We start from the raw sequence: 16,824 nt of genomic DNA, 5'->3' as shown, positions 1-16,824 counted from the left end.
TTCAGGTGTGTGTCAATCTCTCATTCTGGTTCCTCCCCCGTGATGACGATGTATTTTATTAAAGGGGCAGTTACTTCCTCGTATAACTCGACCGTTAAATAATAAATGTAGTCGGGATTTAATCAAAGAAACCTCTTTATTGGCGTGTTCCGTGGACTTTAACCTAAACAACACAATTTAACTGTATGGCAGATAATTCATGTTACATTTTTTTTCTGTTTTTAACACGCCGTGCCAAGACAACCCTGCGTGTCTTTGCGCGCTTACGTATGCGGAAGCGACGGTCGGAGAACGAGCGAGTCAGTAAACGGGCTCTGAAGGCTCGACCGAGCACCGGTCCTTGTGGAGAATCGTATTTGTACCGGCTACAGCACGACGGGGTGGCGGGGGACGATAGAGGGGGGCGGCAGAGGTGCGAGTAAAGTACAATGAACGACGCCGAGAAGGAGAGGAGTTTGGATGCAGACGGGATCCGGGGACCGGGTGAACTGCAAATGGCCCCCTCTGAGAACCACAACCAGCATGACAGCGGCACCGGCGACGAGCTGGTGAGCTCGGTGACGCTGTACAGGCGCAGGCCCCGGCTACTACACGGCACAGTCCTCCCGTTTTTGGCTGTCCTCTACCCGGGCTGGCTGTACGTGTGGTTAGGAGTGTATGGTGCTTCCGAGTATCCGGAGGCAGGCCTCCTATCTCTAGCCGCTATCGGGATCGCGCACGTTCTCACGGCGCTCTCCGGTTATTGGTCCGTGCACGCGCACTGCTGGCTCACTTGTTCGAAGGTACACATAAGTTATAACAACATGTCTTCCGATGTTTCTGAGGACAACACTGTTTTCCCCCATATCGCTTGTGTTCAGAGATCAAAAGGCAGGGTCAGCATGAGCCCAGGAGCAGGTCCGGAATACATGTCCTGCTCAAAGGCACTATGGCAGGCCAGGTGGGATGGCTTCTGTAACCAGCAACGATGAAACTTTCACTACAAGTTTGAACCAGCAATGATATTAACATGTTTAAGTGTTAAGTCTCTGGGATTTGTGGACATGATTTCATAATTTCTTTGTGTAAAACACTTTCATAGACATTGGAAGATTGCCATGTTTTCTTTCTGCATAAGGTTTATAAGCCTGTGTGATTTATTTACATTAAACTTTCTCACAGTACGTTTTACTAGAGGAACACTATGTATCATGCAAACCTAAAGACCGATTACTGATTGATATAGCCGCCTATTCCGTGTGAAAGGGCCATTTTAAACTAGCATTCTATAATATTTCATGAGAAAACCTTATTGTAGTAGTAGCTTCTTACCACCAGTTTACAAGACTAATTTGTGTTTCATGACATGTGAAAAAACGATTCCACAATATTGTTCCAGTGAGCAGTTGCATAAGAGAGTCTAAATCCTACAAAAACATTGAAATAGTTATCTATTAACAACATAATCAGAAACAATGTTTTGCAGTCAAATGTAAAAGTTTAGGATTCGTTAGGAATGTGCTTAAACTTTATATTAATCAAGCAGCTATATGTAAGGGCATGTCTCGATTAAGAGGGACAACGCTATAGAGGCACACAGTGATACCAAACCTAACAATGACATTCCACAGAGTGTGAATCTGTCACCAATTCATTTGTACACAGGAACCAGACCCAAACAAGGCTACGCTGGCAAAGGTCATACCCACCCCAAACAACGGATCTGCTGAGCTTGTGGCACTACAGAGAGATCAGGTCAGTTCACATATTTTCTCTCAATATGCTTCGAGTTGTCTTGATTGAAAACTCATATTTTGACACATTGTAGGCATTTCCTTTTTGATTGGACTCAATTTAAACTTAAAAAAAGACACAATCTTTGACAACTCCTGTGTTCAGGACAAAACATATTTTTCTTGAATGAATGAATGCTGTAATTGCCCTTTTTGTATTTCCTTTTCTTTCTCCTGACCAACAGGATGAGAATGGGGACGGAATTTTATCTTTGGAGTTTCAAAAGATCCGCTACATTTTTGACCACGAAGAAAAGAAACGTTTCCTTCCAATAGCTTTTCCCATAAACAACCCAATGGGCAACTTTCAGTCCTGGCGTGGCTACCAGGAAGAGGCCGAACTCAGAGCTGCAGAAAAGCGTTACGGCACTAATCGTGCTGAGATGATGGTGCCAGATTTCCTAGAACTCTTCAAAGAGAGGGCTACAGCTCCCTTTTTTGTTTTCCAGGTATGTGTGAGTGAATGTTTGTTGTAAAAAATATATATTCTGCTTTTGTTGAATGGCTTTAGATATGATGTTGTTGACCTTGTAATCGTGACTGCCTTCCATCAGGTGTTCTGTGTGGGGCTGTGGTGTCTGGATGAGTACTGGTACTACAGTGTTTTCACACTGTTCATGCTGGTGGCGTTCGAGGCCTCCCTGGTCCAGCAGCAAATGAGGAATATGTCAGAGATACGCCGAATGGGAAACAAGCCCTACATGATCCAAGTAGGCTTGATCGAGTTTAAAATGTAGTATACACATTTTTTATAGTTATAAACAAGCATTTTGTCTCGGCTCGCAAAACCCATCATTCACAGTATATGTCCAAAGTAGTGTAATAATTCCTCATTTGTTTGGTGTATTTTGTGCCAGGTTTATCGCAACAGGAAGTGGAGACCTATTTCAAGTGATGAGCTCGTCCCTGGTGACATTGTCTCAATAGGTAAATGTCCTGTCGGCATCTTTTATGACTCCTCACCACAAACATCACATCAACTCTCTTAGCGTGTGTTCATGATGTGTATTCTGTACATCACAGGACGTTCGCCCCAAGACAACTTGGTACCTTGCGATGTGCTGCTACTGAGGGGTCGTTGCATAGTGGACGAGGCCATGCTGACTGGAGAGTCAGTGCCCCAGATGAAGGTTAGAGGCATTTTGACATTATACAGAGCTGAAGGCCTAGGCATGTAGGTCTCAACTATTCTAAACATCGTGGTATTATTGTGGGGTGTCAAAATGACTGCTGACATTATGGAATGTGCAGGAGCCAGTGGAGGACTTGGACCCAGAGCGAATCTTGGACGTTCAGCTAGACTCTCGACTTCACGTCATCTCTGGAGGGACAAAAGTGGTCCAACACAGCCCCCCTTTGAAGGCCAGCGCTGGACTCAAACGTAAGCAGTAATTCCTCACTTAATTTATCTCTTACCAACAACCTATACTGGCAGTTAAATTAGTGAATTCAATAGTGCATCTATTGTCAGTCTTCATTAATTAAATCAAGATGCAAGCCCATTAATCTTCTCCTTTTTATGTGCAGCTGTAGACAACGGCTGTGTGGCCTATGTACTGAGAACAGGATTCTACACCTCACAGGTGAGGATGTTGCTTCGTGTGTCTTTATTACTACTCTCACTTTTTTTCTGATCATGCATTTTAATTATATTAACATGTTGAGTCAGCTGTGAAAATGTACTGATTGTGTGTGCAAACTTGCTTCCAGGGTAAACTGTTACGAACCATCCTCTTTGGTGTAAAGAGAGTGACAGCAAACAACCTGGAGACTTTCATCTTCATCCTCTTCCTCCTTGTGTTTGCCATTGCTGCAGCTCTTTATGTGTGGGTAGAAGGTGAGGTGCACATAATCAATTAATTAAGATGTAATTCTTATTTAATACAGATGCTATCATAGTCAAAGTGATGGCTAAGAGCTGGAGGGTGAAGTATAATATCTAAATACTATATGTTTACTTTGTATTACTCCCTCAGGAACCAAGGATGCCAGCAGGAACCGCTACAAGCTGTTTCTGGAGTGCACGTTAATCCTCACTTCGGTTGTTCCACCAGAGCTCCCCATAGAGCTTTCTCTGGCAGTTAACACGTCTCTTATCGCCCTGGCTAAACTTTGTATGTCTGAGTGTGCCTTCTTTGCATGCGTGTAGAATAGATATTAGGAGACCTGGATAATGCAGCTTACAATACAAAGCGTGTCACAGCAGTTGTTCATTTGAATCTTCTTTTTTCTACCCCTGCTTAGATGTGTTCTGCACAGAACCCTTCAGAATACCATTTGCAGGGAAGGTGGAAGTTTGCTGTTTTGACAAAACAGGAACACTGACCAGTGACAGCCTGGTGGTACGAGGAGTAGCAGGCCTCAGGTAAACCCTGCTTGCCATTCTTAGTGTCCTAATTTAAACATCATAATTTCACGCACAAAAACTATACTATGCTATGGTCAAGGTTAGTACATGTTTTGGAGTGGAGATTACCGGCTGGTGTTTGCATTTATGACAGAGAAGGAAAGGAGGTGATGCCTGTGTCCGAGATCCCAGTTGAGACGCATCGGGTGGTGGCCACCTGTCACTCACTGGTCACTCTGGATGATGGACAGCTGGTCGGAGATCCACTGGAGAAGGCCATGCTGACTGCAGCTGACTGGACCCTCACTAAAGGTAAAGGGAAATTACTTCAACTAAATGCACAGTGCAGGGTCGTGGCAGGTGGGTGAGAGAACATGTGTATGCTCATGTTTGCATTGTGCTACTTAGAAGTCACAAATTTGCATTTGTTTTTGACTTTCAGTATAATCTTTGAGGTTGCACTAAACCTGCTGTGGTCAGCTTGGTGGGGTAATTTGACCGGTTCATCTACAAGTAATGCTGTTCTTTAAATTTAATTTGACCAGATGAAAAGGTGTTCCCACGAGGCATCAAAACCCAGGTTCTTAAGATCCACCAGCGTTTCCACTTTGCCAGCGCTCTGAAGAGGATGTCAGTGTTGGCGTCCTTTGAGAAACTCGGCTCCACTGAACTCTGCTACATCTCAACTGTCAAGGGAGCTCCAGAGACACTCCGAGGAATGGTACATATCCGTAGTACACATATGCTCTAGTCTAGCCTAATTGATTTTTCTTGATGGTGCCCTAATGTGTCTGTGATCATAGTTTGCAGAATGTCCGGCGAATTATGACGAAGTCCACAAGGAAATGTCTCGGGAAGGGGCTAGAGTGCTGGCCTTGGGTTACAAAGAGATGGGACACCTCAGTCATCAGCAGGTTCTTATTTCATTTTATTTAAAGCTATCATAGATAGTCTGAGTAGTCTGGTTCTGATGGGAATACATTTAGTTCCAAACTGAGACGGATCTTTTTGGGTCTCATAGGTCCGGGAGATGAGTCGCGATGCGCTGGAGTGTGACTTGCACTTTTTTGGGTTCATGGTTGTGTCCTGCCCCCTCAAGAGTGACAGCAAGGCGGTCATCAGAGAGATCCAGGAGGCATCTCATCATGTAAATAAGCTGACAAGACACAATTGTGCATACAAACTCAAACAGCATGGTTTAAAAGAGAGACAAATCCTCTCCCTTTGCTTTCAGGTGGTGATGATCACAGGCGACAACCCTCTAACGGCCTGCCATGTAGCAAGAGAGCTCCACTTCATCCAGAAAGAACACACACTTGTATTACAGCCGAGCCCTGGTCAGGGTAAGACACGTCATCACTTTACAGAATTACATGATTACTCAAGTAGTAATCTATTCGCAGTTGTGACCAAAGACAGCCAAAGTACAGAATCCCTTACCTCTGATGTCATTTTGTTTTCCAGGTGAGTGGCAGTGGGAGTCCATTGATGGCAGTGTGCATGAACCACTGCCCCCTTCCTCCGTTTCCTCATTTGTCAGTCAGTTTGACCTGTGTGTAACAGGGGAGGGGCTAGCCAAACTGACCTGTGACCTCCAGCTTCTCAACGCCCTCTTGCCTCACATACAAGTGTTTGCTCGAGTCAGTCCAAAACAGAAGGTAGGTCCCGAAAACCAACATGCATACAACAAGACATTATGTTGAAGTTTATAAATCACAGCTACAATGGAGTTTTATAGCGTAAAATGTTTAGTCAATGTCAGATGGTGTGGTTTTAATCAAAAAGAAAAGGCTTCTTTGTTCACTAATGATACAGTGATATTCATCACCAGTCTCAGTAGTCTACTAAACAACAGCGAAATAGCGTGCATTTTAAGTAGGAAACATCACTCATTTTGGCAGATAGTTGGAAAAAACTCATGGGAATTTATTTAGGGATTGTTGAAAAGCATTTTGGGAAATATAGGGAATCAGTATTTTGAGTGGCAGGTTGATGGTACTGTAGGCAACAATGTAAAACATATTTTTATGAGTGAACTTTAGGTGTCGTACCGAAGCTATTAGCTATAATAAGTTCCTGTTTTTGTTTCAGGAATTTGTCATCACAAGTCTAAAGGGGCTGGGTTATGTGACACTGATGTGTGGCGATGGCACAAATGATGTTGGAGCTCTCAAACATGCCCACATAGGTAAGATTTATGACCCACCAAGACTGAAAGCATGTGTTCCTATGTATGACCCCAACAGGTAGTGATGATCTTTTTCCTCAGGTGTTGCACTGTTAGCCAACGCACCTGAGCGCATGCCTGAAAGAAAGAAACGGGCGAGAGAAAAGGAGGTGCCCATAGTCGAATCCAGACCTTTACCACCTGTCAGCTCAGGAGGCAAACTGAGCTCTAGGGCAGCCAGGCAGAGAGCGATGACCCAGAGAGAAGAGCAGCTCGCAGCACAAAAGGTGTGGACCTCCTTCCTGATTCTTAGAGGAATAGTTTACCACTGCCTTACGGTGACTAAAACATATGCAGCATACCAACCTGCAGTCCCATGTTAGCCTCCTCTAACGTTAATAAAATCAGTTGAAAATGTGCCATTCGTTGAAATAATAGTTCTAGTGCACTGGACTAACATCAGGGTTTAATCTGAAACAGGAGAGAATCAATCAAGTTTTACGGGAACTTGAAGAGGATCAGGTACAAGTAGTGAAACTGGGTGATGCTTCCATCGCGGCACCCTTCACCTCCAAACTCTCCTCTATACAGTGCAGTGAGTAACACATGTTAATGATTTCAGCTATTGACACAGTTGACAAAGATCTGAACATGAAGCTGCTCCCCACCTCTGAACTCTTTTACGCCCCCCCCCCCAGTCTGCCATGTAATAAAGCAAGGCCGGTGCACTCTGGTGACAACGCTCCAGATGTTCAAGATCCTCGCTCTCAATGCCCTGGTGCTGGCCTACAGCCAGTCTGTACTCTACCTCGAGGGGGTCAAGTTCAGCGATTTCCAGGCAACCCTGCAGGGCCTGCTCTTGGCCGGATGCTTCCTCTTCATCTCTAGATCAAAGGTGAGAATTGATGACAATTTGTTGCTTTTGATTGATTGTTCTCCGATCAAGATTATCTCCTACAATGACACACGTCTACTGTTTTTGATGAAAAACAAGTTTATGATCTTTTTTTTCTTTTTTTTTTTCTACCTCTGTTTTACACAGCCACTGAAGACGTTGTCTCGAGAGCGGCCCTTACCAAACATCTTCAATCTTTATACAGTGTTGACTGTGCTGCTACAGTTTGCTGTTCACTTCTGTAGTCTGGTGTATCTTTACAAAGAGGCACAAAGCAGAAGTCCGCCCAGGTAAATCACTGTCAGACGGAAAGAGAGAGAAAGTAAACGGCAGTCCTGCTTTACAAGTTAAATATGTACATTAATAACTTTTACATCAATAAAATTACATTACAATAACGTTTCGGTTTTTCCGTTCTCTTTTGCAGAGCGGAGCAGTTTGCAGATCTATATAAAGAGTTTCAACCCAGTCTCATTAACAGCACCGTGTATATAATGTCCATGGCCATGCAGATGGCCACCTTTGCCATTAACTACAAGGTACTTATTCTTAATGCCATGAGTGTTTGTCGTCTCTGCGTTCTTTATATATAAACGCGTGTCTTGTTGTGTCCAAAAGGGTCACCCCTTCATGGAGTCTCTCACCGAGAATCGGCCCCTGCTATGGAGCATCGCTCTATCGGGTTTAGCGATTGTGGGACTTCTTACTGGTTCCTCACCAGAATTCAACGAACAGTTTGCTCTTGTAGATATTCCAACTGAGGTGAGCTGACATCATTTTACCATGCATCGTTTTGTCGAAATCACCGTGTAATAATAAGATGTACTCCATAAAAGGTAACCCGCTCCCCGTTTACTTCCTTGCAGTTCAAATTAATCATTGCCCAGGTTCTGGTTGTGGACTTTGTCGCCGCCCTGCTTGTGGATCGCGTCTTGCAGTTTCTGCTGGGCAAAGGAACTCTCAGGCTGCCTTCTTGAACTCAAGTGCCAACAGTGACCGCTGCCCTTACCAAGCAAACCGTAAAGGGAGAGAAGACTTTGGAGGAGAATTAAAGCTGTTGTGACTTACACAAGACAACTGAGACAGTCATGGCGTGCAGTACTGTACACTCCCGTGTATCCCTTTTGTTCGTCCTGCTCTGCCCCTCCTTAACCATCTGTGCTTCTGCATTTTCATCAGCTCTTTTTTTATTCTCTTTCTGTTTTCTTCATAATCCTTTTTTGTTTTTTTATATTTCTCTCTCTTTCCTCATCTGTCCCCTCCCCACTGCTACACAAGGCCACGAAGACAGCAGTATTGAGTGGAGTGCGAGACTGTGCCAGCCAGAGTGAAACATCCAGGAACACAGGAAGGGCAATTCTCCAAGAGAATTGCACAAGTGTTTTTTTTTGATTTTTTTGATTCCTCTCCTTGATTTTGTAAAAAGTGAAAAACATCTCTAACAGACTTATAAAGACTTACAGATACACATTATGAAGTCTGCCAAGTGTTTTGTCAAGTACAAGTACTGATGTGTCTGCACATGGACAGGATGAGCATGTCCGTCTGGTCATGAACTATCCTGTTCCCATATGTAGGTAAGTAAAAAATAATCAAAGTATGAGACATGGACAGATGACACTGGCAAAAACAAACATGCCATCTCATGAAACATGAAGAAAAGCGTGTTAACTTTGTTAACTTACCAACTGAACTTAACTGAACAAACATGCTGGTCTTAGAGAGCAGCCATAGATAAACTGTTTGCTATTTATCTTTTGATATAAATCCTGTTAAACTTTTGTTTGATGAACAAACTTCTTAAACAAATCCAAGCCATGCATTGTAAATCACGAACTGTGACCAAGCATCCAAGAACTATGGACTCTTAGAAGGCCTTGAAATCCAACAAGTATTCTATTATTCCTTTTCGTAATATAATACCACACATGTATCACTGCACCCCTCATGATCTGTTGACACAATCTTGAATTTCGAAAAAACGTTAAAAAAAAAATATATATACATACAGGAAAATAGGAGAATTTATGCTTGGCTAAACATGCGTCTCAGTCAATGGACATATGTTCAACAACCTCATATCTGAAACAGTTTAACCTTTTTTCCTTTAATTTAAAAGTTATATGATTATTTGTAGATATTGCACACGGTTGCATTTATTTTTCATGAAATCCATGCCATCAAAAAAAAAAAAAAAGCTTCGGTAACCAGCTTAATGGATGAGTATAGGTGCATCTCAGTGAATTAGAATATCGAAAAGTTAATTTATTTTAGTAATTCAATTCAGAAAGTGAAACTGATATATTATATAGATTCATTACACACAGGGTTATGTATTTCAAGCGTTTATTTATTTTAATGTTGCTAATTATGGCTTACAGCTAATGAAAAGTATCTCAGAAAATTAGAATATTCTGAGTAAGTTCAATAGTGTAATCGGCTAATTAACTGGAAACACCTGCAAAGGTTTCCTGAGCCTTTAAATGGTCTCTCAGTCTGGTCCGTTAGGCTACACAATCATGGGGAAGACTGCTGACCTGACAGTTGTCCAGAAGTAGGTCATTGGCACATTCAGGAACCTGGGGGAGATTCACAAGGAGTGGGCTGTAGTCGGGGCTTCAAGAGCCACCACATTACCTGTGTCCCTGTGTTTCATTCGCTGTAAGCCATAATCACCCAAATTAAAAGAAATAAACTCTTGAAATATATCACCCTGTGTGTAATGAATTTACATAATATGAGTTTCACTTTTTGAATTTAAATACTGAAATAAATTAACTTTTAATGATATTCTAATTCATTGAGATGCACCTGTATATACTTTTCCATCTATGTAAATATCACATTCAGAGGTCAGGAAATGCCCATAATGGATGTAAAGATTAAGATGCTTCTCAGAGGAATGCTGGAGTCACAATTTGGAAGATTTGGGTGAGTTTTGGTAAGTTACGACTGTTCAGGATGACTTAATAACTTGCTTTGGGAAAAAGTAAAACTCAGGCGGAAGTAAAGCTTCACTTCATCTTCTCAATACACTTACTTTTTATAAATATAAATCGGTTGTCGCAATGGTAAAAGAAGAAAAAAGGATACACACCCTTGTACAGCGTCTGAATGACAAAGTACTGTGAGAAAAGGCCGTTTTAAAGTTCAGGACTGAGCAACACTCAGATATATTGCAAAAACTAAAGCAACTAGCCAGCTGTTGAAAAATGCCACGAAGGAGGCTAAAGCTGTTGAGCACACATTCTTAAACTCTGGAGGCCAAAGAACCAGCGGATGAACTCTTCAGCTAGATATCAGAAGTCCAACCAAAGTCTACAAAGAGGATTAGGGCCAGGATTGACCCTTTGAACTAGTAGGTCAACACTTGATCTCTGGGGTTTCAGAAGTTGATTAATGGATGTTTCCACCCCAAGACCACATACAGAAACTGTAATTCCAGCCTGCATTGTGGTTTCCTCAGTGAGCTATTGTCTTTTAAACATATTAAATAATATTCCTACTCATAATATTTTTCACTTTACAATCTTTAATTGATAAAATCTTCAAATGAAACGTGTGTGTGTCTATGCATATAATGATAAGCTGCTCATGCATAGGACCTACACACAAAAAAAAATTATGTGGATAATCATGCATCGCCTAATGGATGACAGACTCACAGTTGTATCATCTCATGGAGGGTTTCTTTCATTTGAAAGCAGAAACACAATTGGAATTTTTTTTTTATCCATATCCGCATAATTGGTTCTCTATTGCAAATGAAATTGGAAAATCTTTTTATCAAATTATATCATAGAGACTACAGCTGAACGTTGCCTTAAACTTTACACCACGTTTCAGTCAATTGTCTTACAATCACACTACATTTCCCATGATGCTTAGGGGTCTGAGGGGTTGGGCTTGTTGTGCGCGCGCTGTGGAGAAAAACTATTTGAAAGAAAAAATGGCGGAAAAACATTCAGACGCTGTACAAGGGTTTGTATCCTTTTTTTCTTCTTTGACCATTGCGACGACCGATTTATATTTATAAAAAGTAAGTGTATTGAGAAGATGAAGTGAAGCTTTACTTCCGCCTGAGTGTTTTGCTTTTTTCCCCGAAGCAAGTTATTAAGTCATCCTGAACAGTTAGTTAGTTAGTTACTAACGTAAAAGCATCAGCCAATCACTGTCGTAAAGTAGCGTAATTTACTCAAACATTTAGCGTATTTCACGGATATTTGATTCATTTAACTAGCGTTGCGTCAACGTTGGCTTTTAAATTCACAACATGTGTTTGCAGTTGCGGAACTGTCGCCGATAACGTCAACGTTTCCCAGAATGAGGTAAGCTAAAGACATTTTAATTAACATTTTAAGCTAGCTAGCTAACGCTATACCCAAGAACGATTCGTGCTATAACGTTAGCTATGTCATCTTCACCGTATCAAGGTCGACGCAGTGAAGCAGACATCGAAAAGATGCGCCTCCTCAAGCCCCAGCACGCCTCCCCCAAACAAGTCTCCTCGTCCCGTCTTCCCATCGACCAGCACACGGTTTCCAGATGCAGTGGAAGGACAGTCGGGAACAGACACACTAGCGATGCAGACGGAGGACAAGGAGGGACCTTCAAGTCCCGCTGTCGACCCCACTGCACGGAGGAAATCCTGGAGGAGGGCCACTTTAACCCGACGCTCTCTCCCTGCCCTTCCCAACCCTTATCGGGGTGAGATGGATGGTTTTTATTGTACCTTTTTATAATCATCATTGGGTTTTGTTGTCGTTGCTTGTTTTGCAATATAAATCCCTATTTATGTATCCATTGCAGTTTTGTGCAGGAGCATAAGTGCATCCTTATCACAGCAGGAGAGGCTTGAAAAATTGATGGAGGCTTCAATGAAGGTGAGGGGGGGGGGTCATATGTTTTAGGGTTAAATTAGTTGTGACAAAATAAGCAGGTACAAAAGGTCACTTTTCATCTTTCTGGTATTGACTGTTTGAGATGAATATCTTTTTTTCACTAAACAAATTGTCATACCCTCCCTGTTACTGAATCACTGAAATGGAAAAAGACACTTATTGGATTGCAAGTAATAACTAGTGTTTTGCATTGTATTAAAAGTGGTGTCATAAGAAAATAAAGGAGATTATCTTAATTTTATATCACAACTTGGAGACGTATCCGATGTTATGGTTTTATTCACGAATACCTACTCGACCTAAGATGCCCTAATACTCACAAACCAAAATTAATGACTGTCTAATCAGCTCTGCTTTGTCTCTAGCTGGCAATAGAAAGAACTCAAAGTTCGCTGCAGTCAGTGCCAAACGCCTCACTAGATTCTTTTCAAAAACAAGGTACGTGCTGCATTTGGTAGATATTTCATGGAGCTCTGTATTTTAACTGAATTGCTGTCATAGACATTTAGTGCATGTTATTCATGTTCTCTGTCTTCCTTGGTGCAGTTGAGCGCATGCAGAACGAGTGGGGTTGTCTCTCAAAAAGCATACGCGATGAACGAGGGGGTCATCAACTCCCTGCTAGAGCGGCCAGGTATTGTCGATGTTTAATATATTCAATAATCTGCATGCATTATATAGATTGTTTTGTTACACTTGATTTATGCCTCTTTTATTTTCTTTCAGTTCCAGTGATCCTATAGTGCAAAAAGCCATGGAAAAGGTCCAGAAAGCCATCAATAGGCAAGTTGCTCCTTTTTATATCACTATAACGCAAGTATTCAGGCAAACATACATTCAAACTTCAAAACACAGATGGTGTGATCTACCACGTGATGTTCTTTAGTTTACCAGCCTGTGTTGTGTTTTAGTCTCCAGGCTGAAAGTGAGTCTTGGGAGGCACTGTTGAACAAACACCAGAGTAAAGCAGAGGAATTGGAAAGGTGAACACGTGTACTGTCATGGAGGAATACTGTATTAAGAGTCTGTTAATGTGATCCTCTCAATTGTGTTTCGATCATGTGCTTTTTATTTTCTTGCAGGAAAGTGGAGCAGGGCCAGAAAGGAGGCGTATCATTAGACTCTACATCTGTGGCCCAGTCCTCACAGTACCATTTTATACAGAGCAAACCTGACTACCACGGTTTCCTCTGTAGACAACAGCCCATGCTTCACACTATGGCAATGATTGTATGTGGGACATTTATTTATTTTGATCAGTTCCTAAAAATAAAAAAATCAATAGTTGAAATGTGTTCAAAGGTGCTGAGTTCTATGAAAACACACTTTTCTGCCAAATTTAGAACAGACATTTCTGTTTGTGTGGCTCGGTTGAGGAAAGCTGATGTCACATAATTATGTCCAAACAATCAAAGTTTAGCCGCCTTTGAATCAAAGTATTGCAGTACAGTTGTGGGGTTGTTTGCTTATGTTGCCAGCTCTGTTTATCAAACTTAGACCACACTGCACCCAGAACAACCCAGATGAAGCACAGTTTCTGACTTCTGTACCCTTCATTTACAATGATATGAATATTTATTGATAGAGAAAATAGTATCTTTTTAAGTACATTGACTACTCTTCAAATATGAAGGCGTCAGACCTGTTGAACAATTAACATCTGTACTGAATTTGTATTTTAACATGTCTAATCTACCTTTTTGTGTAGATGGACACTCAGAGTAAGATGGTTAGTGAGCTTCTGTCCATCAAGGAGCAGTCACAGCTATTGGTGAAAGAGACTAGTGGCCGATTGGGTAACGACTTTATTTGCCTTTTTATGGAATAATTAAATAGAATAAACTAATATATGGCAATTTAACATTTAATCTGGTTAAATTTGTTCTAACAGCGGCAGAGGCAGGATTCCAGGATCTTTCACCGGACCTCATCAGGAACCTCATTGCAGCACCTTTATCCTCTGCAACTACATAGTCACTCTGGCAGGAAGCAATCACAATCTACTGAACCATGACTTTGTGACATGTTTATGATACTCATATATTCTGGTAATTTTGGTTCTGGTAACATTTAATTTCTTGCTTAGTCTTTTTTTGACACCTTTTATTGGATAGAGTAAGCTCTAATTGCATATTTTCTGTGTCAAATAAAACAACTCCATCTGAAGCCGGACTGGTAATGGATCTAGTTCAGGTAATGCATGTGTTTGGCCAGCAGGTGGCAGTAGCTGGCTATACAATATGAGAGGTTTGGCGAATGGCCAGCGTGGATCTTTCTGTTTGGCTTTAAGTGTATTCCTATCTGTAAAACCTGAAACTGGTATGACCCGATTGCCAGCTGTTGGGGGTAAAGAAACTGACAAATGTTGCAGAAAACTTTGCCAACAAGGTGATTGGCCATTATTCATAAAATATACCAACATATTAATATATTAAATTACCTTTCTGGATTGTGTCTTTAAAATATGTTTTAAATATTAAGTCATTGGTTGTAATGACCTTTTAAATGGTCTGATTACTACTATTTTATAAATATCCTCAAAAGTGCAAAGAGTAGCTGAACCATGATGGTATGAATTGGGGGTTATTTATTAAAAAAAATTTAAAAGTATTAAACCTGTGAGGAAATCTGCCATTTTCCAATTACAATTGACATGTACAGGAAAGCATTCACTTTAAAGATTGTTTATTGTTTCTATAGTTTGACTATATTCCAGTTTATTTATACAGGCTCATCTTCAGCACATACACTCTTTTGGTGCTGCATCTATTTCACTTCATTGGTGTCCCCTGACCATTCAAGAGGAGGCCCCTCCCCCATAGTGACTCACCCCCATCTCTTGCATTTGGCTTGGTCACTGATGCAGAACGAAGCTTTGACATTGTACCAGTCAGTCAAAGCTTTGTTCGCTATCACTCCTATCATTTGGACCTATTCATTCATTAATGTTCATATTGTTTCTCTGGTGATTGCAGCAAAAAGAATACCCTTCTTCCCATTGCCAACAATAAATAGATTGAATGACTTCCTGTGCTTTGCAGTTATGGTCACCAACATGGAGTATTGTGAATGTTCCTAGTGATTGTATTCAAGGGAGTGACAAGAGATCACAGGGACATGCACAGAGAAGACAAGTGGGGTTGTGACCGTGAGAGTCGTGAGTAAGGGAGGATGGTGCACAGCAGGAAAGATCGATTCTTATTTAGATGAAAATGAGGCTTGATGCTTGTGGGGTGAGAGGAGGGCAGCTTTAGCATTTAAATGAATAGAAGTTTCACAGAAATTATCCTTAAAGCAATCACCAACAATAAAAGGTATTAAGAAGTTTATAAAGCCACTGGCTTTGTGGTTAGGTGATAACCCCATGCAGCGCCTCACTTACAATTGTATGATACAATGTTGCTTTAAACATCCTCAAAGAGCTAAGTAAATGACATGTTAGAAGTTATGGGTTTGATTTCGATGCAGTGTATATTTGGATAAAGGTGCCTTGGGTGTGACCAGGTTCCTTGTTTGTAGACTATTATTATAGTAAGAAATAAAAGAAGGGTTCTTTTTGTTATAATATATATGCCCAATGTTTATTGGCAGTTTCGTTGTTAGGTTGAACATTTTATGGGTTTAATATCCCATATGCTTGCATAAACCATGAAAACGTGAATTGTGACTCGCAGCCTATTATATGCACATGCAAAATACAATTACTGTTTATGTTTGCTGTATTCTCTATTCTCGTTGTCTCTAACTTTAGATTGATTAGCTACAGATTGTAGTAGATGGATGTGTGGAGAGTCAGCATAAACCACTGCCAGTTTGGTCCTACTCCCTCATGCACACCCATCATCTCTTCTCAGTACAGCAAGGCTGGCTGCAGCTCTCCTCCACATCCATTCAGCCAGCCATTCGTCTTAGAAAGCTGTCTCTCCGATCTGAGTGATAAACTACAGCAGAATTGCCCAGTTTGCAAAAAACAAGGACACTTGTTTTCAATCTGTGCTGTCAACATTTTCATACTGAAAACTGATGGGATGTTTCATTCATCGGGGGTTTAGGACACAATGATATTGTTAGGTTGGACTGTTTTGCTTTGAGATTTGAATATTGCTCTTAGAATTACCACAATTTGACAAGTAGGCATCGGTGCATTGACTTTTAGGCACAATTTAGGAAATGACACTGGCTCCCAGAGAACAAATACGTTTCAATACTCTTTTTGTTCCTATATTCAACACACTTGGCTTGTTGGATTCACACACCTCTGCACTTTCTCAAACACATCTTTAAAACATATATGCAATGGCAAAGACTTAAACACCCTGGTTATTATACTCATTTTCTAACGCTCGCGATGAGCTCAAATAGCAAATGGCATTCATTTAAAAGTTTTGTTTAGAAAAGCCTGTTGATAAGTACGTGGTCTCACCGTATATTAATCAGGGAAATGGTTTGAACCAATTATAATAGCAAGCAATGCTGATGACGTCAGGGTCTATCCATTTGCAATGGTCACACAAGAGGAACATATAGTGTCACCTGGAAGAACAATACAGTTGTATGGTTTGTAACGCTGTGTCACAACCTGTACATTTGATGCATTGGACCAGCTAATATATGAATATATCCATATTAGAAGCGTCTCTATTGTAGTGTATAGATTAACCCACTCGCAAGCTTGCGCTATGAGTTCAATGGTCAACGCGACGCACACTGCTCGCGCAGCCCAGAACGTCCCACATCCTCGC

General features: G+C 41.3%; 2 protein-coding genes across 2 annotated transcripts; both read left to right on the top strand.

The window, feature by feature from the left end:
* Positions 1–77: 77 nt before the first annotated feature.
* On the top strand, positions 78–8,654 carry atp13a1 (ATPase 13A1). Its single transcript, XM_034539573.1, has 25 exons — positions 78–782; positions 1,645–1,734; positions 1,958–2,221; positions 2,327–2,482; positions 2,630–2,699; positions 2,796–2,902; positions 3,024–3,153; positions 3,300–3,355; positions 3,483–3,609; positions 3,749–3,886; positions 4,017–4,137; positions 4,274–4,431; positions 4,665–4,840; positions 4,923–5,033; positions 5,141–5,266; positions 5,354–5,462; positions 5,584–5,777; positions 6,211–6,307; positions 6,389–6,573; positions 6,767–6,881; positions 6,985–7,181; positions 7,329–7,471; positions 7,609–7,720; positions 7,800–7,943; positions 8,048–8,654. Exons 1-25 carry the CDS (start codon positions 429–431, stop codon positions 8,156–8,158), a joined length of 3,591 nt encoding a protein of 1,196 aa, XP_034395464.1. The 5' UTR covers positions 78–428; the 3' UTR covers positions 8,159–8,654.
* A 2,437-nt stretch (positions 8,655–11,091) lies between these two features.
* On the top strand, positions 11,092–14,248 carry LOC117735130. The gene is made up of 11 exons (XM_034539592.1): positions 11,092–11,162; positions 11,467–11,509; positions 11,615–11,888; positions 11,991–12,064; positions 12,448–12,520; positions 12,629–12,716; positions 12,809–12,865; positions 12,994–13,065; positions 13,165–13,312; positions 13,791–13,878; positions 13,974–14,248. The coding sequence occupies exons 1-11, from the start codon at positions 11,131–11,133 to the stop codon at positions 14,054–14,056; spliced, it is 1,032 nt and encodes a 343-aa protein (XP_034395483.1). The 5' UTR covers positions 11,092–11,130; the 3' UTR covers positions 14,057–14,248.
* Positions 14,249–16,824: the final 2,576 nt, after the last annotated feature.

This window comes from Cyclopterus lumpus, chromosome 8 (genome assembly GCF_009769545.1).
Source record: "Cyclopterus lumpus isolate fCycLum1 chromosome 8, fCycLum1.pri, whole genome shotgun sequence".
NCBI classification, from domain to species: domain Eukaryota; kingdom Metazoa; phylum Chordata; class Actinopteri; order Perciformes; family Cyclopteridae; genus Cyclopterus; species Cyclopterus lumpus.
This window is presented reverse-complemented; position numbering and strand designations above follow the sequence as displayed.